The 27358-nt window shown below is 41.2% G+C and overlaps 1 protein-coding gene across 2 annotated transcripts in view; it reads right to left on the reverse strand.

The window, feature by feature from the left end:
* Positions 1-19892, reverse strand: part of EMILIN2 (elastin microfibril interfacer 2) — a 37545-nt gene extending 17653 nt beyond the window's left edge. For both annotated transcript variants that reach the window (XM_058831571.1, XM_058831570.1), the window contains exons 1-4: positions 19680-19892; positions 19477-19599; positions 5757-5932; positions 2062-3981 (exon numbers count right to left, since the gene is read on the reverse strand). In XM_058831571.1, coding sequence (XP_058687554.1) covers positions 2062-3981; positions 5757-5932; positions 19477-19599; positions 19680-19807 — 2347 coding nt within the window. In that variant the 5' untranslated portion in view covers positions 19808-19892. The remainder of the gene's footprint in view (positions 1-2061; positions 3982-5756; positions 5933-19476; positions 19600-19679) is intronic.
* Between the last annotated feature and the right edge of the window lie 7466 nt (positions 19893-27358).

Here is a 27358-nt window from a genome sequence, read left to right on the forward strand (position 1 = left end):
GTAAAAATAGTTAAAGACATACCCCAACTCACGTAGCAGGGTTCCCAAAATCACTTCCAAAAAAGGCTCTTCTGCCAGAATCTCTCTGCAACTCCTGCCATCAAAACTTACTTAGGCTGCTGTGCCAGACAGTGTTATTGTAATTGGAAACATTTGGGGGCTGCAGTGTGTGCTTCATAAATCCTTCAGAGGCCAGAGGCACCCCAGAGCAGCAAGGGATGCTCAGAGTGCCTGCACCCCAGACACAGCAGCAGCGTCCTTCCACAGGCATTTAACATCAGTGGTGGATGGAGGGGTCTGCCCTGAAAGTTTTTGGAAACCCAGGTGTGCAGAGGCTTTTTAATGCTTTAATACATTGTAATGGGGGCTGATAAATGCAACCCATGAGGTCACTTGAACACCTGCTTCAAACAGCAGAAGAGAGATTACTACTTGTATGTATCTTGGACCTTCCTCCAATATTGGTCCCTAGTGCTAGTTCATCTGGGTCAAGATGGATGAGAAACAGGATGACACAGATACATCATGTTCCATTTTAATGGAGACTGGGATGCTTCTGCAAGATCGAGGGATAAAGGTCCTAACCCTGTTGAATTTAAGTCAAAATGACAGCAAAAGAATTTTCTGAAATTTACAGTCCCTCTTCACTCCATTTTCTCCTTTAAAGTTAAGAGAAACCTTTTTTGTCTCACACAAAAGCTTCTCACCTGAGGAGTTTTATGTCAAGTACTGCTTTTTTAAAAAGAAAAAAAAAAAAAAAGTTTTTTAAAAACATTTGATTTTAAACAACTGAACAAAATAAACACTTCTATTACAGGTTTTTAAGTCTCTGCCTTGGTGTGAGAAGGATATTCTGCCCTTCATGGGGCAGAACTTGTCCATTCAAGAAAGATCACTCAAGGGTATCACATCTGATCTCCCAACCACCATTAGCTGCAACAGTGCACAGGCTCTTCCCTCAGCACCTCTTCTAATTTTAGGCCAGTTCACAGAAATTGGCCTCTTATTTATCTCACACATTCACAGAATTAAAACCAGAAGCATCAACCAACTGAAGAGTGAAGTTTCAAAACAGTTTCCAATTCCTGTGATTTTTTGTCATGCTAACAGAAACAGGAAAACAGGAACTCAGCTTCCTTCTGTAAACTTCAGCTCTCAGAAAAACAACCTATTGCTGAAACTTGGAGCAAGAACTGCAGAGAAAACTGAGTGGCACTTGGCAAGGCCTCTAAACGTTCAGGGCAAGGCTCACCAACATGCTGAGGCTACCACTTCCCAGCATTCTGAGCCAAAGGGAATGTGCCCCAGCTTCTCAGCTGCTCTACTGCAAACTTTAAACAAAGTGGAGGTAGATTTGCACCAACATGTTGGACTATTAACAGAACTGGCTGAGGTGTTAAAACAGTGCCACATGAATGTGCCAGGTAGTGCCAATGATCTTGTGGGAATGCAAGCTTCTGGGAGAGCTATGAAGCAGAAGTCTTATATTGCCATGCCAAGATATGCCAGAGCTCATTTGTGAAACTTCTGTATCAAAGAGCTGGTGCTGAATTATAATCATTAACTCATGCTAAGATCACAGTTTAGAGGAAGTCTTTCTTATCATAAATTTGAATTCATTTGACTTCAGTTTTCTCTATTTGCTTCTCAGTTTTCCCTGAGGAATACAGAATAATCTTCAACAACAAAATAAAACAAAAAATCAAATAAAACAAACTGGAATGATACAGACAATTATTACTTAAAATTCACTTTAAAATCACTATTCAAAAACCACTACTTTTCCCACTCTATTCTAGCTCAAAGTAAACATGAAAAACATGCAAGGCTTCTTTTTTATTTTTTTGGAGGACACTTTTAAAAGCACTCAAAGTACTCTGTGGTGTTCTGGAGCAAAGAGCCAAAATTAGAGTCACTGCAAAAACAAAGCAGGAATTGTGTAATATTAAGTTTTTCCTCCCTTGTTTAGTTCTTTTCTAAGAGTTTCAGAAAGGAAAGCCAGTTGAAGAAACACACAAATAAACAAAAAGTAAAAAAAAAAAAAAAAAGCAAAAAACTTACTTGTGTCAGGCTGAGATTTCAGCACGCCTTCAATGTCTGTGGTGATTTTGGAAACCTGACTATGAAACTGTTGGACAGAGTTTTTGAGGCCAGAAATATCAGTGGAATGAGATGCTATAGTTCCATTCATTTCACGGATGCAGTTCCATAAGCTGCTCACGTGCTTATTCAGACCTTCTTTTATATTCTGCAAGCTATCTGAAACAGAGTCCAACTTGCCACAGACTTTTTCAACATGTGAGACTCTGCTCTCAACATCTGAAACACCCTCCTGGACATCTTGGGTCTTTTCTTTGCACTTGCTAAGATCATTCAGGATATGGTCATTCAATTGTTCTAGTCTCTCTTTCACTTCACCACAACAATTCTCACTGGAATGAGCAGTTTGATTTGCAAATGTCCTCTGCATTTGATCAATTTTTCGGAAGACACCTCGTTGTGTTTTTCTGCATGTGGAATTGACACCCAGAAGCTGCTCCCTGCAGCTACTCAGGCCATCTTGAAGATTTTTCATATCTTTATCAACGGCATTTAGATTGTATCGGAATACACGTATGTCTCTCTGCATTCTCTGGATGTCACGTTGGTTACCTTTAATTAAGTTGAGTTTCTCATTAAGAGAGCTATTTAGAGACTGCAGGAGACCAGAATTATTCTCTGCTTTCAAAAGCAAGTGATTGTACTTGTCGTTACAACTTTCTAGCTGTTTCTGAATGTCCTCCGTACCTCGCGGTGCAGACTGACATTTCTGCCCACAGAGCTTTTCAAGCGACAGCAGTTTGTCCTTCACAAAATTAATCTCTGCTGTAATCTGCTCATTTGCAAATCCTGCATCGCTGGGCAAGATAGGCCCAGGATTAACAAACATTCCATCCGGGTCCGTGGTGTTGGCAATCTCCAAAATAGTCCCACCTAGCCTCACCTCCAGTGCCCGCAGCTTTTGGTCGAACAAGTCTCTCAGTTCATCCACCTCAGCAGCAATAGCACTGCGGAGAGTCTCCTCAACATAAAAACAATGCTCTTCAGCATTTCGTTCTGTAATATTCATCCTTGCATCTAGCTCCTCCAGCCTCTCACCAAACACGTCGTCTAGATCTGGAGTCGACAATCTAATGATTTCGTTATCTATTCTGACATTCAAGATCCTCTGTGCTTCCACAATTCTGTCAATCTTCGTATCTAAATCTTTCATCTGTTGGTCAAAGTAATTTCTCTCACCCTTCTTGCAACAACTGGAGTCGTTTGATGGAATCTGAGTGCGGAGAGTATTTATTTCTTTCCTCAAGTCATTCTCTTTTCCTCTTATAACATCAATTATCCCTACACACTTATTTTCACTGTCATCATACTGCTGCTGATATTCACAGGACTTCTTCAGATCTGCCATTTTCTTTTCAAATCCTTCCATTATTTCTTGCCTGAGGGACTCAAATTTTGAGTCTATGTAGTCCTGATATATATTGTCACGGGGCATTGTTATTGTAGGTCCTTGTGCTGCCTCCTGCAGTTGTTTTAACTGTCCTTCATAGCCTTTTACTTTCCCATTCAGTTCCTCCAGCTCATCATTCCTCATCTTCAAGGCTTCTTTGACCTCAGCTAGTTCAGCTTTTATATCTTCCATTTCAAAATCAATAAAAGGGTCTTTTTGATCTTTATTGCTGAGGAGTCCTGGCAGCTGAATAGTGTCTGTTTCAGCACCAACTGCACTGTCAGGCTCCGGGCGGTCGTAAAGGTTGTTCAGCCACGTGACCAACATCTTGCTAGCATCTTCCTGTACAGTCAGCTTCAGGTTTTCATTCACACCCGCCACGGAGGACTGAAGTTCAATCACAGACCGTGTGAGTCTGAACAATTCGTCCTCAAGAAACTGCATTCTCTTCTCATATGGTGGAGGCTCCGGTGCTTCTGTTGGTTCTGCATCTGTTTCCCAGAAATAACAAAATGTGGATGTAAATATTCCCAGTGGTATCTGTTTTAATCAGCTGCAGTTAACTTCATGTTTCTTTAAAATGAAATAATGACTTAAACTGAACAATGCTTGTTGCCTTTTCTGTTCTTATTTTCAGTCACTTTCAATTAATACATTATCAAAACCCTCAGAACTAAAAGTTTTAGCACAGTGACCAACTCCTGACAAGATGCAGTGGCCATAAAGAAACTGGCAATCACCTCTCCTGTTCAGCAATGATCTAAGCTACAGTATACATAACAGACCAATACAGACCCATACACATCACAGCACAATCACCTTAGAACCACTGTATCTCCTATAACAATAATTTGACCCTGAATTCCCACTGAAAACTTCAGTGGCAGTCATTTATGTGCCTGAGTGAGTGTGCTTTCGTGTTTTACTGAATTGGGGTCCAAATATGCATCCCATATTATGATATGAGGTTCTGCAAGATACTCCAGTTATAACACTTGCTTCACAAATACCTAATTATTTGGCATATATTTAAGTAGGCAATAAAAACATGTATAAAAACATAAAATTTATACATTCAAAACAGTTAGAGTAAAATAACTTACCCTCACTGAATGAAAATTGGAAAGACTTTTATCTGCAATCTACTTTTTGCCTATCATAAATCAACTAATGAATCTGAATCCTGTCATTAGTAGGACCTCATTTACAAAAGCCATGTACAAATCTGGATGTTCAGTTTCACACAAAACATGTAACAATTGCAGAAAATCCAGAACAAAACCCAGAAAGCAAATATTATCAGAGGTGAAGAAAGCATAAACTGCAGGAAAAGTCAAAAGTAATTTTTAATTTTGTCTAGAAAAGAGAAAGACACAGGTATCACCATGCTTTGTTATCATCTTTTGGAATTAATATTTTAGGTCAGCTAACAAAATACTTAAAAAGCTTGTTTATAAAGCAGGTATATAACCTATGGGACAAGCTTGAAACCATCTACTCAGTCATTCAATACGTTCCACCACACAGAAAACACATGTGGAAATCTGACTAAGTGCTATATGTGACACTAATCTCCAATTATGTTGGAAAAGTCGTTCTGAAGGAAACATCTGTTTATCATTTTTTCTTAATGGACAAAAGGCATAATATGGCAGTAACAGCACTCCTTCTTGCCCTTTCAGAAGACAGTATCTTACACAAACAAACAAACATCATTCATTCTTTAAGGTATTTTTTCAGAAGTTGAGGCTTATCCATACTCATTCCCTTACTCCCCATTATTAAGGCACATAGTCTAACATGAATCTGTAAAATCTTCACAATCTCAAGCAAAACATTGTGAAACTTCTAGGAAACCTTGTAATATCATTGAAGTTAGTATCTGGGGTTTGTTGGGTTTTTTGGTTTTTTTTGTTTTAGTAATGTTCTTTTTTTTCCTGAACATTGAAAAAATCACAAAAAACACCCTGCAAATTCTTACAAAACCCACACAGTCTTTACCCAAAGATTTTCTGAAACCATGAGTAGACAGCTGGCATTTACAGCCAATGCTCTACAGCCCATTCCTCTGTTCTTCTTCAGGAAATTCTCTGTATCAGGACTGCTATTGCCTGGCTATTATTTTCCCACCACACAGAGTTTTTCACATGTCTTTTGTACCTGCCAGCAGCTGAGTTCAATAGAAACCATAATGATTTTTATCTTTAGAAGACAAAACAAGGAACCAGACATGATTGTGCACACCAAAATTCCAACAAAAAGTTACCTGTGCCTTTCTTCATGACAGCTCTGGCTGGCGTTGTGGGACGACGAGCAGTGTTTGGCTTTTCTGCAGGTCCTTCCCTGCAGTCCTCCCCTCTGTAGCCAGGACAACATCTCCATTCCAGCTCTGTCACTGTCTTATATGCAACCGTGTACCGAGGTCTGAAACTCGTTCGGTATCTGCCAAAACAGAAAGCATTTTAAACATTCCATAACCTAAGTTGCTATTTAGATTAAAGTTAAAATTAAAATAGGTTTTGAGGGTTTTTATCATGAAAATCAAATTCTTGCAGCTATTATTAATTTTCTGCTTTAAACATCAAACGAACAAATTTTCCTGTCTAGGTTTGAAAGCTGCCACCACTCAACACAGTCATGACAGGGAGCTGCGGAATAGGTGCTTTCATGTGTGAGCAGAGAGATAAAATGTTGTGGCAAGTGAAGGTACAACTCATCAGACACCGCTGAGAGTAACAGTGACCACCAGTGTCTTATTTTGTAAATCCAAAATCTTTTTCCTCTAACTTTTCATTGCAACCCTCCCCCCAGGGCTCTTCTGATCATCAAAGAATGCTTCTGCCTGCTTTGTCCCACTTGTCTTTCCACAGTCTCCATTTAAACCATTCCTCAGAACCCATATGTATGGCACAGTCAAAGCCGGCAGGGATATTCCAGAGAAGGACAAAATGCTGGAAGTGTGAGTCAGACAAGGACATGAAAGAAGGAATCAGATGAAACACTACAACCAATGAAGAAATCAGCTCTTTCCTGCTTCATCAGTTAAGTTGAAGAGGGTCTGGCAGAAAAACCTATGCACACATTATGTACATACAACCTTGAACTTCTCTGATTAACCACTCAAAAGTTAATAAATGACAAACTTATTCTGGTTGTGCAATTTTGTTTAACCACAGACCTCTTCCATAGCTTCCCTTCAAACACATCCACATGTTCAGCTGTGGTCAGACACTGTGGTATTTCACCAGAGCATAAGCAGAGCCTACACTACTGGATAAAAACTAAATCAATTTAAGGTACAGTTCATTTTGGATTGAGATGAGGAAAATGAGTAAAACAGGGATTTGATACCTGAGCTCTACAGAATTGTATTCCTGGAACACACAGAAACCAAAAATCATCCCAATTTCTCACATGAATTCCTTTCTCTCAGTTAAACCAGCATCTTCTACTAATTTCCCTAAGGCTTTTTCAGATTTTTTTTCCTTAAGATTATTTCAGATTAGAACAACTTCAGGCTCATTTCCCTGCTGAGCTGTCCCTAAACGGCAATACCAGCAGAATAAATGCAGGACAGCAGCAAATGAATCTACAGGAGCTCTGTAGCCTGGCTAGGCTCACAGGGAGTGTATCCTGGGACAGAGAGAACACAGTACAGAACAGCACCAGAAGCAGCCAAGCTATCACACAAAAGGCATTTATTTCACTGAACATGGCCTACTATTAACATGCAATATTCCTTACTGGTAAAAATAAATAAAAAATCAGTTATCAGCTACCAAATGGAAAGAAGTAAATCTTACCGACTCTGAAACATTTCCTACTGAAAGCCACAGAGCAGGAGTTAGCTTACTATTATCTTTCAAAGCTTCTCCTGCCATATGAGCAAACAGTTGCTGAAATAATTCTAACAATTTTATTCAGCATATTTCAGATACATAATTTTAATATAAGGTACTCCATCTGACAGCCATTTGCTGTACCTTTTTGATAAGCTGGTCAACAAACTTGCAGTGGTGTGTTTAAAATATTAACTACTAATCATGAATTTGCTTATCTTCCAAATGTATCTTTTCCAATTCTGTCACAATACAGTCTAATTTCTGCACTCGGGAAATACTCAGTGTTGTTTTGCATTATTACTTGGTCTACGACTTCTCATTTAAGGGGAAAAACCTACTTTCACTGGAGACAATCATAGTTTTTCCAGCTATTTCTGGGCCAAGAGTAGTTTAAATTAATAAGCCTCTCTGTATTATGTTCTTCTGTGGATCTGCATGGGAAGGCAGGGTCAGGCTGTGCTGTATCTCTGTCTGTGAGCTGCTCCTAACTGCAGTGGTTTGCTGTGGCTGTCAGCTTTTCAGACTCTGACTTGGAGCACGTAAACTCAGAGAGGGTTACCAATTCTTTTATACCTTCTGAACACCATATATGAAACAGCTGTAGACTGCACTCCAGCTCATCATGTCTTCTACAGTTTTCACTTAAACATCTGCTGAATCCTGTTTACAAAGTACAGAAATCCCCATGGTCAAGTGCTTTAAAAATTAAATAGAGGAGTGCAATGTAAAGGGCACCGCTGGGATGAACAATATCCCGGCCACCCAGGAACTTCCTTTTCTTTCTCCCTTATCTAAAGTATTAAACCACATCTTGTGTAGATAATTTGGGTTTGAATCCTTTCCTTCCAGCTAGCTGCCAGAGTCAGGAGCAACAGGATTAGCTAGATGCTTTAGTGTTTTGAAGTGGTTTTGAGAGTCACTACAACCTCTCTCACTATCACCACATTACTGCAATGCAAACTTTGAACTTCCAGATCAGTTTTCCCATGCCGGAAATGGTTGTACATACTTCTGTATGATTTCCATAAAACACTTAACTGCTCCTAACTTTGTGTGTGTTCCTCTTTTTACTTTCAGGGCCAAACCCTTTCCTGAAAAATACAGTATTTCAATTATTTTCAAATGCCTAATCTCTCTTCTTTGCCAACAGTTTTAAGAATATAGCTGAAACTAATTTTATAAAATAAGTAAGAACTACTTCGATGCAAATTGTGTGTTTCTTTGTTCAAATCCTCAAACGAGGATTTTCCATCATATTTCTGACAATTTTCTCTTTGAACACCTTGTCTGTAGTCATATTCATCAACATAGACACTTTCAGATGACTTCAACAGTCATAAGACACAACCAAATACAAAAGAAGAATAGAAACAAAAAAAAAAAGCTATCAACCTTAATATTTTTCCAATGTCAAAAATTTAAAAATTTTCCAAACTCCATCTTAAAAATAAAAATCAAGCATGTTTGACATTCTCACTGTTTGATAGTTTCCTAACCTAATAGGCATAAAATGCTTAAATACAATTAAATTTAAAAAAAAATATTTGAAAAGCAGTCCACTTCTTAAAAATTCTTTCAAGTTTGAAACAACACAGATTTTAACTGCTTTGTTTTCAGATAAGGTACATCAAATACAGATTAACCTGAATCCTAAATCACAGTTCTCCTAATTGTAAAATAAGCCAGAATCAGAACATTTCAAAATCTGGCTCTAGAACAGCTTTCATATTCACACTTCGAACTGTGGTGACAAGACAGATATACTCACGGATGGCTGAAAAATTCAGCTGGGATTTACTTACCAAGAACTACTTTTCTATACTGCCAGTCCAGCTGAATGAATCACACAGCTACTCCCACTTTCTCCAGGAAGGCTAGTCATGTAAGGCTGGGAAACAGGAACTTACACTAGCACTTCTCTAATCTGAATCTGTCACATAAAAATTTCTTTAGAATCACAGCTTCATTGCTACAGCTTCTCTACCAATGACATTCTTCAAGCACAACAGCTGTGCCAGTTGCCCATGCGAGGAACAGTGTCACTGTGACAGCACCATCCAGCTGCACTGACAAATGAGTCATGTACCCAGCTCCAGGGAGATTCTCAATCATACAAGATGCTTTTGAAAGTCAGAATTTTGCCCACTCGGTGAACTTCAGTGGAGGAGCTGGAGGCTTCCAGGATTTTGCTAGGAAATAGCAGTCTAACAGCACTGAAAGCATTTATGCTGCTGGTTACAGTTCTACCAAAACAAACCATAAATTTCTGCTGGGGATTGCATCGTGAGAATAATTTGTGATTCTATGTATGTGAAAGACATAGGACTGGGAATTACCAAACCATACAAGTTAGACATGTCTTTATTTAAATCTTCAGTATTCTAAATCCAATTACTTGCTCAGAGTCACAGCAAACTTAAAGCATGCAATCACAAACATACAAAACACACAAAATGCACTCAGGGTAGCCAGAGAGACAAAATGTTCCTTCTTTAAGTAGCTGTATAAAGATACATGGTTCAAATGGAACATCAAGTTTCATATTGTTTATCTGGCAGGTGTGAATCTTTACAGATTTATCTAGTGAGGCAATTTTTTCAAAAGGGTCCACAAAAGTTTCCCAAGTCTCTTAAAAATTGAGGCTCCTACCTGTATATGCTGCAATGAAATTTTGAAACAGTGAAACACCAATTCTTCCTTTGGCTGACTTGGACTTCTGCTATTCAAGTAAGTGTTAATAAACACAATTATTTTGACAAGTATACTTCAAAACTATTTTTAAAAATAGTAATTTCTTATGTGGTTAGAAGTTGTATATAACACACCAGCATTTACTGTGCCTAGTCACTCCATTCTTCTGTGAACTTCAAGTCCAAGATGATCATAATCTCTTGATGAACTGAGCTAAATGCTGAAATAATTCTTTTATAAAGCATGAATAAAGGTTAATATCAACTGCCTGTAATCTTTCACTGCAAGAGGGAACATAGGAACAGCTGGTTTTTAGGAGTTTTTCCACAACAGGCTTGTAACTAACCACACCTACTACCTTCACCATAACATGGTGATCAAATGAGAAAACATACCCAGAGCACTAATACAAGCCTTTACTTTTAATATCTTAAGTGTTTCACAGCCGAAGTCGTACAGCGTAACAAGAGAACTCAAATATTCTTCTTTGCGAGAGAAGTACTTCCACAGGAAAAACAATTAAAAAATCATGCTTGCTGCAAATGCTGAACATTTTGACCAGGGAACGAGCTATAATATTCTCATGGTGCTAAACCACAGAAGGAAACAGTTAACACTGATATTTGGAACGTCACCTAATAGCGATAAAACAAATCAGAAACATTTGGATGAAATTGGTGGGAAAACATATGGCTTAGCTCTGTAACTGGATATTAACATTCAACCTTTTGGGAAATGCAATGAGATAAGTGCCACCACATCCTCACGGCGAGAAAGGGACCACAAAATCAGCATGTTTCTACATAAGCAGAGTATAAAATGTTTACTCTGAGCACAAAGCTTCAAGGTTGGTCCAAAATTCTGTAGTGATTGGAAGAAGTCCCATTACTTCAGAAGCCTGAAAATTTCTGTCTTTGTAAAAGAGAAGATATCAAATCTACACTATTTAACATTTTTATTGCATGTAGACACATTCTTTGTAAATTGCATCGTCTGGTAGTTATATTTATACAGTTATACTATAGTTACATAGTCCCAGTCATCCAAATCTCCAATATATTGCAAGGGGAGCACAGGCATATAGACACCACCCAAAAACACTACCTAGAAGATGCAAATAAATGCAATCATATTTTGACCAAACATTTTTTATTTTGTAGGCTGAAAATACTTCTGCTGAAAATATACCTCATTGGTTGCTTATACTACACAAACACTGAACTAGACCCAGTTGATCCTATGTTTTCTGCTTCCCAAGCATGCAGGCCTAATTGCTTGCCCTCCAAATGGTGGCAGAAATCCTAGTTCAACTGAAATCTTGGAGATTTTAGCAGTTGTCTGTCACAGTGAGTTCCAGCACGCCTAGATTTCAGGTGCCTTTTGTGTAGGTAAGGACAGGTTTTAGCTGCCTGTATTTCCATGAAGGCTAACAGGATTAGTGCACACAGCCAGCAGAATCAAAACAGGGCTGCATCTCACTCTAAAGTCATTATTTACATCCTATAACCTACAGAGTGTGCTGGACACTGCTGACTTGCATCTGTGTCACCATCACTGCACATCTAAGCTCCCACACTCAGATTCATCCCTCTGCATACAGGGCAGACAATTTAGGCCAGGGTGAATCAAATCCCACCCTTGCTTTTTTCTTTTATTACCTTGTCACTATGCAGCAGCACCAGCAGCTAGCTTGTGCTCCAGCCCACAGATGAGCTTAAATTGAGAAAAATGTGTCTTTATACTAAGGCATTTATAGCAAGCAGTGAAAAGATGTTTTGACAGGAAGAGATGAGCCTACAGAAGTCTAGGTGTTAGTGAAAGCAAGCCACCAAAGCCAGAATAAATCCCAAGTAAACAATCCAGCAAATGTCTATTTTAAAAGAATCCTATTGCACCCCAAAATAATCTTCCATTTCTATCGGGCATTAGAGACACTAAGCTGCTTCTTACAGATAGACTTAAGCAAGTCTTATTTTTACATTGCTGTTCTTCCTTTACCTGGAATTTTTTCTTCCCAAAATTTATATGAAGTAGGTCAGTAAATGTCTTTACAAGCATTGGGGTGTGGGCAGTTAGATTTTCTTGAGAAAAATGCCTTAGACACTAGTCCAGTGACTGGCCCACTCACAGTCATCTAGAGTGAAGTTCGTCAAAGGCTTTTGGATATCATAATAATCAAAACAAAATATATATAATGAAAAGCAAGAAGAGAGTGTTTCAATTCTTTTTGTGCTGGGAGAAACAAGTTTTGAGGCACTCCTGTGGAAAATACAAAGTTATGACAAGCATCACTAGTGCATATGACCAAGGAGACTGAGCTTCTCCAGGCTTGCACAGGCACAGAGGGGAGTTCTTAATAAAGTTTGCACTCATGTATAGCATGGCCAAAATTTGTACCAGATCTGTTCTGAGCTAAATCCTGAACAAAAAAAACTGCCACTGGCTGAGAGGATTAACAGGGAAGAAACTGAAGGAAAGCAAGGGAATGAGTCAAAGCACTCTGCATCCACTGGAACCCAATTGCCTGCTGTGTGCACACCCAAGAAATCACCCATCCAGGTCACTGCAAAGAGTGCTTTACTAGCTGACTATGAAAGCACTGTAATTTTACTGAATGTTTCATAAAATAGGAATGAGCATTTGGAGACTCAGTACTTTTTTCCATTGGCTATTTTTACTTGGTCTCTCCATGCTACCTGGAAAGCATGATGGGAGAAGATGGCCTTCCAGCTGGAAGAAATTGCTAAGTGGGCAGAGACCTGGCACAGGTGATTGTATTACTCCTTCATACAAGGAAGGAAAAACTTGTTTTTGTCTATCCCTAAATAAAACCCTCATCTCATCTAGTGGTACCAGGGAAGAAGCAGAGAACCATGATGCCCCAATCAGCTCACTACAGCCTGGTCTCTGGTACTTTGTTGTCGTCAATACTAACACTACTTCAATGCATCTGAATCTGAATTTTATTGCAGAGTTCATGTTTTCTTCAGTAAGAAGGACAGAAGATTACAGGAACTGGTAAAAGACAAAAACATTCAACTATTCTCGGTCAACACCACATGGTTTCATTTCAAAGTCTCCAAAAGTGCCATTGTTCATTACTTATACAATGGATTTTATGCCACTCAGCTGGAATTCTTCTATCAAAAAAATATGAGATTCAAACTGCAATTTTCTCTCTTGGGAGAGAAATGTTTCTTTGTGGGAAGAAAGAACCAAGGGACTGCACACTCTGAAATATGACCTCATGTCTCATGCTAGTGATGCCCTCTTGTTGTATATATATCTTCACACACACGTACACAAATACCTACCCGTCTAACTCTCTCTCGTCTGCCAAGGATTTTATTTTCAAAAAACTGACCACTAAAGTCCAGTAGGAAATGCCCAGAAGTTTAAAATGTTAATACTCTAAATGTTCATAAATTACCACTAGGTTGGCATCCTCTTCTTACGAGCAGCAAAACACGGACACAGGATGCAGCTAAGTAACTCAGAGCCACAGACAGCCTTTGGAAAAGCTCCAAGCAGAGCTTCAGTCTTGAGATGTTGAAATGCCAGTCAAACACATGGTAACAGACCAACAGTAAGCTACTAAAATCCCACTTAAATAGCATGGGATAGGGGAACCCTGAAAACACAGTCCCTTCAAAAGGATTTCAGGAAGGTTTCGTAGAGCAGCAGCGTGATGTACTCAGTGATGGAACAGGAGCAACTTTGCCGCAGGTTATATGTTTACAACATCACCACCTGCCTCTCCCAGCAGCAGGAACCGAGTTTCTCACCTTACACAAGTGGAAAGATGAAGCAAGGATGCAGAGCACTGCTGCTGATAAAGCTGCCTGAAAAACTGAGCTCCAATAGTATCACTTCTGCTTCTCTGCCCATGAAATAAGCTGTTTTCTAGAATGCTCTAGAAAGAGCTGTTGCAGAGAGATTATTTGAATATATACCCAGATTAAACAAATAACCAATACTTTCAGAAAGACAAGAGCTAACCCGTGGGATTAAGTGGGACCCCAACTTTGAGAATAAAATGGAGCACTGTTTTGAGAGCTGTTATTTTTCAAGACACCAAGTGAAAAGTGAACTGGAAAGGAAAGATGAGACACAAATGCAAAAATGAAGTCAGATGGGAGTCATCATATCCCCAATGTGTTAAATTGGCACTGCTCAGTGTCTAATGGTACAAAATGTCCCTTGACTATTTGGGTGATTTATGATGAAATACACCTAAATGGGTCAGCAGCTCCCTGAAAATAAAAAATTATGGCTTTGGCAACTCTTTGGTGCTTAACAGAAGAGGCCCCAGACCTTCAGGTCACGTATTTCTCAAACCAAAAAAGCATGAAACTTTAAGTATTTACATTAATGTGAAGTGAGGAGCAGTGTGAGGGTTATTTTCTTTTTTTTTTTTTTTTTTAGATTATTGCAACAAACTCAAATGATGTGTGAAATGAAAATTCACAGAGAAGAAAGACTCTGCTGCATTCAGTGCATGAAGACAGAGATGCACAATTTCAGGCTTGGGGAGACAGCCAGGAAAACTTACCACACCCAGCAGGATCTCAAAGATTTTCAAACAAGCACTCCAGGAGACTGAAGTTTTTTAAGTTTCCTTACTGTTTTCAATGCACAAGCCCCTAGGCTAACCTCCCTATGTAGTCAGCTAGCTGGAGCCTGTACAAAGAAATTCTGCTCCATACAAAATACACAAAATTGGAAAGAAAGTCCTGAAGACCTTTATAGATACTTGGAGGGGAAACATGAAACAGCTCTCACTTTCCCTTCAAGTTTTTGTTCATCCTGAAAGTTTTTCTTATGAGATATGTATTGCTGGAGGCCAGCGGCAAACACAGGCTCGATCTGTGCTGACTTGCATATCTGAGGTTTGATCCTGCCTGGTGCTGAGCACTCTGACACTGATCTGCAGGCTTGATTTCTAGCAACAGAACAGTCTCAGAGAAAATGACATTGTTAGAAGGTTGAAAACTACATGGGGGTTTCCTAGACTGGGGCTGATGTGCTCCACCCAGGTTGTTCTGGGGTTGCCAGATGGATGAAGCCATTCAGCTTGAACTGGATGTCTCATGTGAGGGTTTTCAGCTATAAAATTTCCACTTTTACCCAGTAATATATTGTAAATAAATACAGAATACAGCTTACTAAAAGCAGTGTTTCACTGACAAGTAGTAATCTCTTCTGATGTTTATGAATGCAGAAAACTCATAGTAACATTCTCTAAGGTCTTATCAATCTTGTGCTTTGAATCTTCTTCTGGGCCATGAATAAAATCATGATTAGTTTGGCACTGGGCTTATTTATGATCATTTGAAAGTATTAAATGACAAAAAGTTAGAAAATATTGCTCAATGAGAGCTTTGGAGAGGCTTGAACTTAGCTATTGATTCATTAATCATTTTCTTGGTATTTTTTCTAAATGAAATAATGGGCTTGCTTCATATACATGCATCACTAGTGTTAAGATGAGAAGCTTACATTAAATCATGAAATTCACTCCTCAAAAGCTAAAGAGAGATGACCTGACTTGAGCACACAAATACCCTTACTCACACAAGCATAATTAATGGGGGCTGGTACATGAATTAGAAGATCAGATAAAACATCCATTCTCCAAGTCCCTGAGCAACCTTATCTAAGTTTGAAGCTGGTTCTGCTGTTAACTGGGGGCTATGAGGGGATTGCAGTGCCTCCAGAGGTTCTTACCAAGCTAAATTTTTTTCTACTCAATTTACTACCTCATAGGGGGAAGTCCTGTTTGCAGCTCTGTATCAAAGACAGAAACCCAGAAAACATCCCAGAAAACATTCAGCCACTTCAGTTCACTTCAGACTTTAAAATCAAAACCTTACTAGTGAAAGCATCTTTCCCCAAAAGCACTGGGCCATGAATCGGTGCACCTCTGATATAGCCAGGTGTACCCACACACTCTACACAAGAGGCAAAACAAACAGCGGCTGCAACTACATCCTACCCTGAACCAGCTGAAGTGACAAGAGGATGTCCCAACCAAGCCACAGCCCTAAGGAATGTGTAGGATCTAACCAGAAAGGCAATGTGTTTTTTCTTTCAGAAATGGATAATGCTACTAGTTATAAATTGCTATTATTGCTAATTAAGTTACCAAAGCATTCATAAGAAAGCTAGGAATGGAAATTCATGACAAAAGAAGCAGTGAGGGGTCAGTTATTTATGAAGTAATATTAAATTTCAAAACATCCAAGTTCTTTTTAGTGAGTATAAACACTAATATTTTTGTACCATTCAGCCCAATGACCCATTAATAACAAAGTTTCTCCTTTCTTTGCTGGTCACAGTTTTAAGAAAAATAAATCAGGAGCCCCCCACACTTCAAAGGGAACATACTTCAAAGGGCATTTCTGCTCTTTCTTTCTACTCTCTCCCCTCCTATCTCCTAAGTAGCCACACTTCATCTCATTCATCCCTGACACCTTAATCAGCCAAAGTATTCACCAACTTCTCAGCAAGGAAATGCACTATCAAGCCCAAGTACCTATAAAACAGTTAAACAATGAAGTGTAATAATTTCCTGAACTTCAACTTAGCCTTTCAGGAAATTCAACCAGCAGCCAAAGTGAATTTACAGTTAACAATCATGAAAGTGCAGTAATTCCAACAGGGGGTTTTTGGGTTTTTGTCTTCAGACAAATTATATTTTAACGGGTTTAAAGGGTAGATGGAAAGGGGTCATGCATGCATATGATTTTAGGCTTAATCATCGGAACTTTCTATTTCTAAAAAAAAGATATTTCATAATTAAACAGATAATTAAAAGTCAAATCAGGGCTGACTATAATCCATATCTGCAACACACACTCTCTTGTCTGTAAAGAACACATGGAATTCAGGAGTACACTGCAAGTTTAAGGCAGTGAAACATTCCCCTATACACTGCAATCTAAGTAATTGTAATGCATAACCTAGACTGTACCTAAACACTAGAAGGGCTCTTTAAATCTAGTCTTAAACTAATATAAACCAACAGTAAATCCACTGACTGATTAAAAAACAGACCTAATAGTACTTAAGTACTAATAAAATACACACATCCATGATACAGTTAAGGAACTCTTTGTTTGGTTTGGATCTCACTGTCCCCACTGTCTGCAGCTGAATGAGCTCTTAGATAAACCATGGGTATCAAGAGGAGACTACACAGGGACTGTACTTTATTCCCATGAATATCTGCTATTTAGTTCATTTTAAGTTCTCTGTTCAAGTGTATAAAGGAGGAAAAAAGAGAATAATTTCCACAAAGTCCTCACAGTCATTTCTTTGTTGTTTTATATCTCTTTGCTGTCCTATTTTTGTGAACATTAGCTAGCAAACATATATAAACACATTCTGTTATTCAGACCTCTACTCCTTCTGAATTAAACAATATTTTTCATATGAATCAAGTTAGGGGTTTGCAGGATTTGAGGCATGTATTTCAAACTTTTTGGATTAACACCTTTCTTACTCTGCCACTGAGAGAGTGTATATGCAACAAACACAAAAATAAAATGACAACCTATAAACAGTTCTGAACACAATAAAATTTCAAGATTTTGATATTCCAGCTTCTCTTGGTATTAATCAGCTGGTGCTGTGACGGGTAAGAATGATAAGAGTATAGAATATTTTAGGTTAAGAACAAGGAATTCTTTTGCAGTTGACATTACAGTAAAAAGAAAACAACAGTGATGTTCACCAAAGAAAGTCAAACAGAGGAAACAAAGTCTTATGATAAGCATCTAATTCCATTCTCAAAAGAACAAAAAAGCCCCGTGAGACTGGACACAGCTGGTGAGACCAAATGTCTGTTCAGCCCCATACTCTCTCTCTGACAGCAGCCAACTCCAGATGTTTAGAAGCACAAGGACAGACAATGCCATTTCAGAGAACCACAGAGAAGTCTGGAAGGGATGGGACTTCAGAAGGCCATGCAGTCCAGCCCCCTGCTCAAGCTGGGCTTCCCCTTGTTTCTCCTGCCAACAATCTCACACTCTCAGGGCAAGAATTTCCTGAGCTAGAAGCAATGCTTTTACACTTTCTTCACTATCTACTAGCAGATAGTCCAAGAAAGTCCTAATTTACTGCCTCTGAAATTCCTTATCTTAATGCTTGGTGATTTATGTGTTTAAAGAGCTCAGTTTCAACCCCTCCTCATTCCTCTATAGCTCCACTACAGAGACTTCTCAGGATAGAGGGCACACCCCATTACACATCCATAAACTCAGTCAGAAGTCCAAAATGGCCAGTTCAGGACACCAAAGAGAAACAAGGGAAGTTACACAAGATGGTGTTACTCAGCTGTCTGCTGTCTTTGTTTTTTCCCCTCAAATTCTAGTGTTTATATAGAGAAAAAATAGTTTTTTAACAAAAATAACAACCCAAACAAACAGAAAGCAGCACATCTGAATGCCAAACACCCAACACCTATTGTCACAGGCCCCAGGGTGGCAGCGTCATCAGCATCTAAAGTTCCATTTCAGTAATACCCAAGATCTAGTAGTGTCTGTCTCATCATCACCGTTTCATGTCAAAATAAAAGTTAGTTACTGTAGCTTTATTGTAAAATACTCTTCATCATCACCTCACCCCAAGTCTGACCTACAAAAATCTGTGGGTGTCTTTCCAGTGACTTCCTGGGGATGCTGAAACGGTTTCACAGAGTGCACATTGCCTAGAGCTTTCAAACAGAAATGTGTAAATATTACTGCTTGTCAAGTGGAAAACTGAGGAAAGATTTGCCTACGATTAGCCAGCAGGTGAGCAAGATCCATCTGTTCCCTGATGCCAGCTGTACCTGCCGCAGCACACCTTGCCGCAGGTGGCACACCACAGATTACCACGCGGTCACACGCACGAAGATTAAAATCAAACAAGCAACTTTACCCCCTGTAAAATCTGCACTGGCACTCGATGGATAACACACAAGGATACACAGACCGTAAAGGCGCTGGCACACGCTCCTGGCTCTCCCTTTACGCGCCGATCCAGGAACACGGAGCACTGACAAAACCGGTCTGAGCGCGGCTGTGCGCTGGCAGCTCCGGCCCAGGTGCGCTCCCAGCAAGCAGCGCATAGGTGCGGTCCTGCTGCCGGCGCCCATGGAAAGCAGCCCGCGTGCTTTGCGCCCGCCTGCACGCCTCTCCAAGCCGACGAGGTGTGCCAGCGCAGCTCCCTCTCGGCGGCACGGAGCAGCGACTCAATCTGGCTCTAATTAGCCGCGGCAGCCTGATGTCCGCAATGAGCGAGCGCTTTGTCCGGGGCGGGCTGGGGACCAGGGGCGCTCCGCACCCCCCTGCCCCGGCCCTGCGCCTTTCGGGGTGCCGGGAACCACCCGAACGCCGCGGCCCCTTCCCCGCCTGGGCATGGTGGGTGCCTAAGCGCTCTCCTTGCTGAGCTCTCCCCTGCGCTACTTACACCAGGGTGGGCTCGCAGGGGAACTGGTTCCAGGCGCACTTGTACTGGGCCTGGACGTAGCTCTCCGTCCCGTCCAGCACCGAGCAGCTCACATTCTTGTTCACGATGTAGGCGCACCAGTTCCTGGGGGAGAAGGACAATGTCGGTGAGGCTCCGCAGCCCTCCCGGCCGGCCGGTCCCGCGGCGCGGCGGGCGGTACTCACTTGCTGCGGGAGCCCGGCCGGGAGTACGGCAGGTGCGGGGTGCCGTGGCTGAGCCCGGCGGCTCCCAGGGCGAGGAGCAGCGGCAGCGCCCACCCCGAGGGCGGTGAGGGCCCCGGGCACAGCTCCATGGGGCGACGGGCAGCGGCGGCGGGCTAGCGCAGCGGGCCGGTGCCTCTCCGCAGGCTCCCTCCGTCCGTCTGTCCCTCCGTCCGTCTGTCCCTCCGTCCTCCCGCCCGCCCGCTCTCAGCTCCCTCACTGACGCAAATCCCCCACCCCGTTTCCGCCCTCCACGGCGGCTCCGCACCCCCCTCCGGCCAAGCCGCCTCTCCCCTCCACCCGCCCGGCCGGTCCCGGCCCCGGCCCCCGCCCCGCGCCAGCCCCCCGGCCCCATGGGGCCCCCTCGGGGAAGCCCCCGCTCCCCGGCCCCTGCCCCAGCTGGCCTGCCACAGCCCCCGAACCAGTTTTTCCCCCTGGAAAGCTGATGGGAGGAGAGGGCCGGGCCGCTGGGGAAGAGCCCCCCGCTCCTAGGGACTCGGGTTGCTGGGGCAGAGGGCAGCCCGCGAACCGCGGGGAAGGGGGCACTGCGTTCTTCAGGTGGGGCCGCTGCCGACGTGGTGATGTCCCGGTGTCTGCGGGGGAGGCTGAGGCTGCTTTGTGGCAGACCTGTGGTCCTGCCGACACCATGAGACGGTCGGTGTTCCCTTTGTGGCCCGATGACTGCTCATTTCTCCCACTGTCATGGGAAGGGTGCTGGCGGCTCTTTCAGCGAGGGATGTACAATAAGTCTTTACTTGTAAGGAGATATGTTCACTGGGCAGAGAAAGAAATGGGCATTCAGCTTGACCTGGCTGTTAAAATCCAACTCAAGCGCCTTGACTGAGTGGCCTGCCCATATGAGGCCATCCCACCGAGGGCAGGACCACAGAGATGTGATCCTTTATCCTCCTCAGCTCCAGCTCTTTTGTGAGTTGGATTTTTGGGTTGAAGCGACACTGAACAAAGCATCGAGGCTGGGCCAGGGCAGGCTGCTCCCACCAGTGGGAAGGAGGGGAAGTGAGAGAGCGATGTTTGGGTGGAGAATACTTTGGGTGGGAGATTTGGGAACAGCACAGGCTGCTCCTGCTGAGCCTGACCAGCCCTCGCCCTGCTCACGCGCTCCGAGGCCTTACATGGCCAGCAGCAGCTGCTCAGGCTTTCCTTCTTCTCACATGCTGGCAGAGCCAGCAGCAGGGCAGGGCTTTTCCTTTTGCTCTAGGAAGCAGTCTGCTGACCTCATCGTTTGCCCCGACCTGCTAAAACAGGCAAATTTCATCTGCTAGTCTCACTGTGAGTCTCAACCAACAGCTTCACTCTGCCTCCAAGTCTGCAGGGAAATAAGCTTTAAATGCTGAGGTCAAAATGATGCATTCAGACTGGTTTTTAGAAACTGTTTCATTGGAAATAGACACTAAAGCTTCCTGTCCCCTAGAGAAACGTGTGCCATTACAGATGCATAGGAACATTTTGCTGGTGATAAGTAGCAATGGAAAAATATGAGATGTTGCTTCAATCTGTCCCATTTCACTTGAAACTCTTCTAATGCTCTGTAGATGCTTTGAAGAAGATAACTCCTCACTGTCTTTAGAAGTGATGCTTTAATCTTCTCAAGAGTTAAACAGTTTTCCTGTGCCCCATTGCATTCCTGGAAGCATGTAATTCAGGTTTCATTATTTGTGCTGGCAGAAATTATCTGGAGTTTCCCAAGCCTCTAGAGAGCAAGACTAGAGTTCAGTCCCTAAAAAGCAATGAGGAAGGCTTTTTCTTTCTTTCTTCCCTTCTCCTCACTCAGCCAAGGAACTCATGAAATTGGTCCTTTTCCAAAAGTGATGAGCAACATGGAAGAGCTGTACATTATCCCACAAAGGGAAAGTCATTAAATAATGAAAGACTGAGGTCATGCCTGTCTTGAGAATGACTGCATAGTACAAAAATTAATAGACTGATTTAAACAAAATGAGCATGAAGCAACAGTATATTTCCATATGCTAAACACTGAGTTTATATTTTGGTGAAGGAAGACAAAGCAGATGTTACCTGATTTGCCATGAGGGCACCCAGTTTACCTGTGAACCCCAGAGTCAACTGCCTGACCAAACATAACATGGGGACAATTTTAGAAGGAGAATTGTTAGAGCCCCTGCGTACCCCATGGATATGACAGATAATAAGTCAGGAGATTCCTACAATTTCAGGACTCTGTCAATGTTTGTTCATTCAAGATCTATGCAAGAAAATCTCTCCTGATTTCTGATATATAGTTGTCCCTTTACTGTCTGGATCAACTACTTTGTAAATATTATGAAACAAGGCTTTGACAGCATTTGCTGCCATTTCTTTAAAAGGCTATGTAAGATTTCTTCCACTGCAAAGCACAGTGTATTTTGGAGATTGTTTCATTTAAAATAAACCATAACAATGAAAAATAAAATCCTTCAGGACCAGTCCCATCTTCTCCCTGGAACTAGAGCTCTGTGAATACAGTGTTTGAATACAAGTGCTGCTGCAGAGAGTGAAGCTTTAGTGTGGCTGCATGATGGCTCAGTAAGGAGCATCAGCAGAGGATGACTTGTGCTAGAAGTGTTGAGCTGAATAGGAAGGGATGAACTTGGGTGGGTGCACGGAGCTGACCTCAGCTCCTCTGATATTCACACTGGGCCCATCAGTGTGATATCAGCTGATTCAACAGTAACCAGGACAGAAACTGGGCTTTGCCTGGAGAATCTTCAGCTCAGGTGCATGCTGAAGATGTGGTCCAAGCTCTGCGCATGGCTGCATTTTTTCTGTGGGTGTAACTAGTTTTATTTCACAGTGTAAGTATGAGGGTTAATAGTGTTCTCAAGGAGACAGAAATGTTCACATTTTGTATTTCTGTGCTATGTCCTCTCATCTCTAAAATTCACAGTAATCCCAAGACAGATGATTCTTACAGTACATGGAAAGCATCCCTCTGCCCCTCCCTACAAATGGAGCATGTAGTCTGTGAGTGCACTGAGGAGTTTCAGTGACTGGTGAGCTCAGTACACACATCCTTGGGAGACCGAGTCCAGCAGCGTGAGTCCATAAATCCTTTGAAATGTTTTAAAGTTCTTGTTTCTTTACTAAGCAGTCTGGCTGTGCTTCTAGCACCAAGATCAACCGTACTTTCATATTTCATAACAGGATAATGATGGGGAAACAACAAGGGCCATGTGCAAGGGCAGAGAGAGAAAAGTGCACAGAGTAAGCAGGCAGAACTTCAAGAGAGAAATGTGTCTGTAGTGGTGCGGTACATGGGGTGGAAATGTTCTCCCTATCCATCAGCTTTTGTTTCCTGTAGATTTTAACAACAAATTGCTTTGTGAATTCTGAGTCCCTTTTCTTCAGGTTCACTGCCTCAAAACTTTGCCAAAATAACCTGAGGTGAATGGTTTTCAGAGAGGTGTTGGTACTGCCTTGATGCTTCTCTTTAATAAAAAAGAGTATTGTCTGTGGTGCAGAAGGTCTTCTAGCTACTTCTCACCAGCCATCAGACGTGAGGAGCCAGCCTACAACTGTGAGTAGTCTGGGTTTACCTTTGGTGCTGTGTTAACTTGGTCCATGAGTCAAAGCAGGTCACAGTGTCCCTCTGAAAAGAGGAAACTGGTATTAGGAACAAAGAAAAGTTTGAAAGGAAGCCATAAGAAACTCCAGGCTAAAAGAGGAAAGCTTGGATGGAGGTGTATGACGCATGCTGGCCTGGATACACCAGGACAAGTACTCTATGGGGAAAGAGGGGTTTGAATACTGTTTTGCAGAGACATGATATAGCCCTGTCCCATTCACTTGGCCTATATGTCATTACATAGTAATCTTAACATGAACATAAAAATTCTAACTTGAACCTAGGATGGGTGTTTTGCAGCTTTTCCACTCTCAGATCAGAGCACAAGCTTTCTTTGCAATTTCTTTAAAAAAATTGTTCCCCTATCATAAGAAGCAACTGGTTTCAATTTTTAAATTTATATGCGTAATCATCCCACTAAAGTCTACCAGACACATATTTAGCTGTGAATGTTTAATGAAAATTAATGACTGAATGAAAAGTAAATAACAGATATTAATAAAATTACTGTTTATAAACACTTTATCTTAAGTTAAGATCCAAGCAGCACTAGTCAGGGATAAATCAAAGAATAAATGAGAGAAGGGAGAGCAGAGTATTTTGGTTTTCTCTTAACTGGAGAGCCACTTTGGAGAGCCATAACAGTTACAGAACCACAAGGATTTTGTTCATTTGACAACAAAAGATCTGTAGCAGAGACCATTGTGGGAGCTCTGGAGCACGCAGAGCTCATGTGGTTCCAACCAGTGCTTGGCCACATCTCCTTACTGAAGTGCCATATCTAGGCACTGGCACTGTGCTGTTGGGGATGTTTCAGGGTGGGCAACCTGGAAACCCCAGCCTTTCTTCCCTAGTGTTATTTCCTTTTTGGGGAAAAACATTTGTGCTAATTTTATTTACTGAAACAATAAAAACAAATCAGTGTATTGCAAAGAGCCCAAACATTGCCTGATTACAGCATGCATCAAGTGTTGAATTTGATTATTTGTGTTGAAACTGATACTCTGTATTGTCACAGCTATGGTTTTCGCTGGAGAGCAGACGAAACAAAGGCTATTCCCTGGGAGCAGCTCCCAGCACACCATCACATCCGTTAGAGGCTTCAGGGTGGGACAGAAGAGATCAAACTACATTATTCACCTGGCAGAATGATCTGAGTACTGGAGTTTGGTTTACCAAGTAAGCCACACTTGTGGAACAGCCTATCTACTTTATACTGAATGGTTGTGACACCTAAAGAGTGGGATTAAGGTCTACACTCCTCCCATACAAAAGATAAGTGCTCTCTTATATTACTTATTATATAACATGAGAGGACCGACTGACATATCATCCACTGTTACCATGGTTTTCTGAGCACAGCAAGTCTGGACATCCAATATGGGATGACAAACAGAAGAAAACATTTTAGTGCTCCACAAGATATTTCAGTGAAGAGCCTGGGGCTGGCTGACACATGTGTAAGGGGTGAAGAAGTTAATGAGTACTGGAATAAAATCAGAGGAGATTGTCATTTCTTGGCACATGGGAGAAACCTGCTTGGTGGGAGGGTAGAGTTAGGGGGAAGAGACTCTTTTGTGTCAGCTTGTCTTTGATTTGGTGAAATTGCCAGGTGACTTCAAGGGAGATGATGAACAATGTTCTTTTGTTCTTTCCACAGCTACTGCTCCTCTAACCAGCACATACAGTAGGACAAAGCTGGTTTGTACAAAACCACACTTGCTACCTGTGCACAGGCCTTTCAAAAACCTGCAGGCAAATTGCAGAAATGTATTTAAAAGGCTGAGCCTTAAACTATGCACTGTTTACCACTGCTGTAGAATTTATATGAATCTTGCTTCTTATTAAATGAAGAGTTGTCATACTTATTTTGATATTTCACTTTTGATGGTAGTGCAATTTTTCAGAATAAAGAATAAAACTGAGGGCATTAATTACTGTGCAGTCCTTTCCTCCTGCAGTACAGAGCAGCTTCCAGAGTTTCACAGCATGCACTGCCCTTCTCAACACGATGCTTTCTGATTGAAAGTGACAGATTTCATCTTTCATGATACTTTAAAAGATGAGCTGGAATGGAGAGCAAGGGAGTGGCACATGGCTTTGCAGTGTTTGGGACAAAGTTGTCAGCAGATTTTTAAACACTTACATTGCTCTTGGTAGAAATTCACATGATTCTGAAGCTTGAATTCCTTGTTCATCAGTTAATCCAGTCAGTCTCTTACTGAAGTTCCTGGAGTTTGAACTAAGCAAGAAAGTTATGTGAGTCTAACTACAACAGGGGCAAGTTTCTATGCAGACAATATAACCTCATTTTAGGCATAATAGATGTTGGTTTATCTAAAGGAGTTGATTAAAAATGCAGCCAGTGCACTTAAAATTAAAATAAGATCTTCCTGAAAACAAGAGGCGGAAATTATTTGTCGGTAAGACCTGAAACTGTGATTCACAACATCAATCTTGCTTCCTTGGAAAAAATAACTCCTTGCTTAATTATTTCCCAATGAAAAAAAATTAAGGAAACCTTCTCTACAATTTTTCTGATTCTTATCTATTTTACATTCAAAAAATTTGCTAAATAATTACCTTTGCTTATGCTACAGATTTTCCAAGAAATTTTTCTTGATAAATGTTTTGCATTGTATCCTAATTGTGTGTCCAACTGTGTATTAATCAGACTGCAAACCATGTGTGTTGGATTTCGCAAGGCTGCAAATAAATAAACTGGTGATAGCAGTGCTCTGGTTTGATCAGTTTAGAAATCTAAATGAGCCAAGGGCAACATACTCTAAGTACTTCACTCCCACCAATGTCTATGGGAATCAACAGCCCTCATCTCTAGGAATTAAGCACCCAAGATTAGTTTCAGTCTGGATAATATCACTGGATACCATCCCTGTACATTTTCTGCCTCATTCTGTCACCTCCTCTGGAAAATCTCAGGCAAGAATCAATAGTTTATTTAAAACCATCAAATATTCTGTTTTCAGATGTGCTGGTTTAAAGTAATTCTATTACTTGGACAGCAAAGTCCTTGGAGTACAGGAAAGTACAGAAATGTTTTCCACAGTCTTGTTAATTTTTTCTTTCCAGTACTGGGAGAAACTGGGTAGGTTTAAATACATGCCTCCAAATGAGCAGTAGCCATGTAGTTAGTTACAATTGGTAGACAGTGAGGAGTATTTAAATATATATTTAAATTCACTCACTGTGATATTTCCATTCTGTATCATAATATCCTTCAGTTAACTGAGTGTTCATGTAAATTGGTAAATATTTAGGATTTAGAACATGTCAGAGGTTTCAACAGTATCCTTAATTTGTCTATGAAATGAGTCCAGATTAGTCTTGAATTTCCTTTTTCCCACCTGAGATCAAAACCTCCTAGTGAGGATGGTGACACCATTTCCTCTGATTCTTTTAGACACATCTTACACTTCAGCATCCTTCCTGCTGCAGGCTATACAGATGACTGTTCTTGATCAACCATGGACTTGTATCCTCTTTCATTTGTCTTTTATTGTTAAAAGGAAGTATCTGTTGCCAAAAGAGGGTGTGGGTTTATATTGTCTTGGAAGAGCAGTGGCTACAGGGATGATGGTTGAGGGAGAAGTTAAAAGACGAACGTTGCTGGTGTGCTCCCTGTGTGGGAGACTCAGAACTGGTGGATCAAATGACAGTAATGCTTCCACTGGACAAGTCTGTATGCAGTAGTGGTAAAATGAACTCATGGTTTTGAACATAAGATATGAAGAATTTATGTGTAGGAACATATGTTCAAGAATGAACTCAGTCATGGACTCAGTTCAGGGCATCTGGCATTATTTACAGCATTGGCTTTAACAAGCACAGAATTTCAGGTTTGTAGAATGTTATTTAAAATTTTTTTTTATGAGTTAAAATTAAATCTAAACTTTAGGATGAACTCTGTCAGGAATTGTTGGTACTCTCTGCTCCTGTTGGTGATGGGCTTTTTCTTCCCTTTAGCCATTTACAGAGGAATATAGTGGAGTAATTACTGCTCAAGGATGAGAAATTACTAAGGAAGGAATCCTGTTGTTTT

This window comes from Poecile atricapillus, chromosome 2, assembly GCF_030490865.1.
Source record: "Poecile atricapillus isolate bPoeAtr1 chromosome 2, bPoeAtr1.hap1, whole genome shotgun sequence".
NCBI lineage: Eukaryota > Metazoa > Chordata > Aves > Passeriformes > Paridae > Poecile > Poecile atricapillus.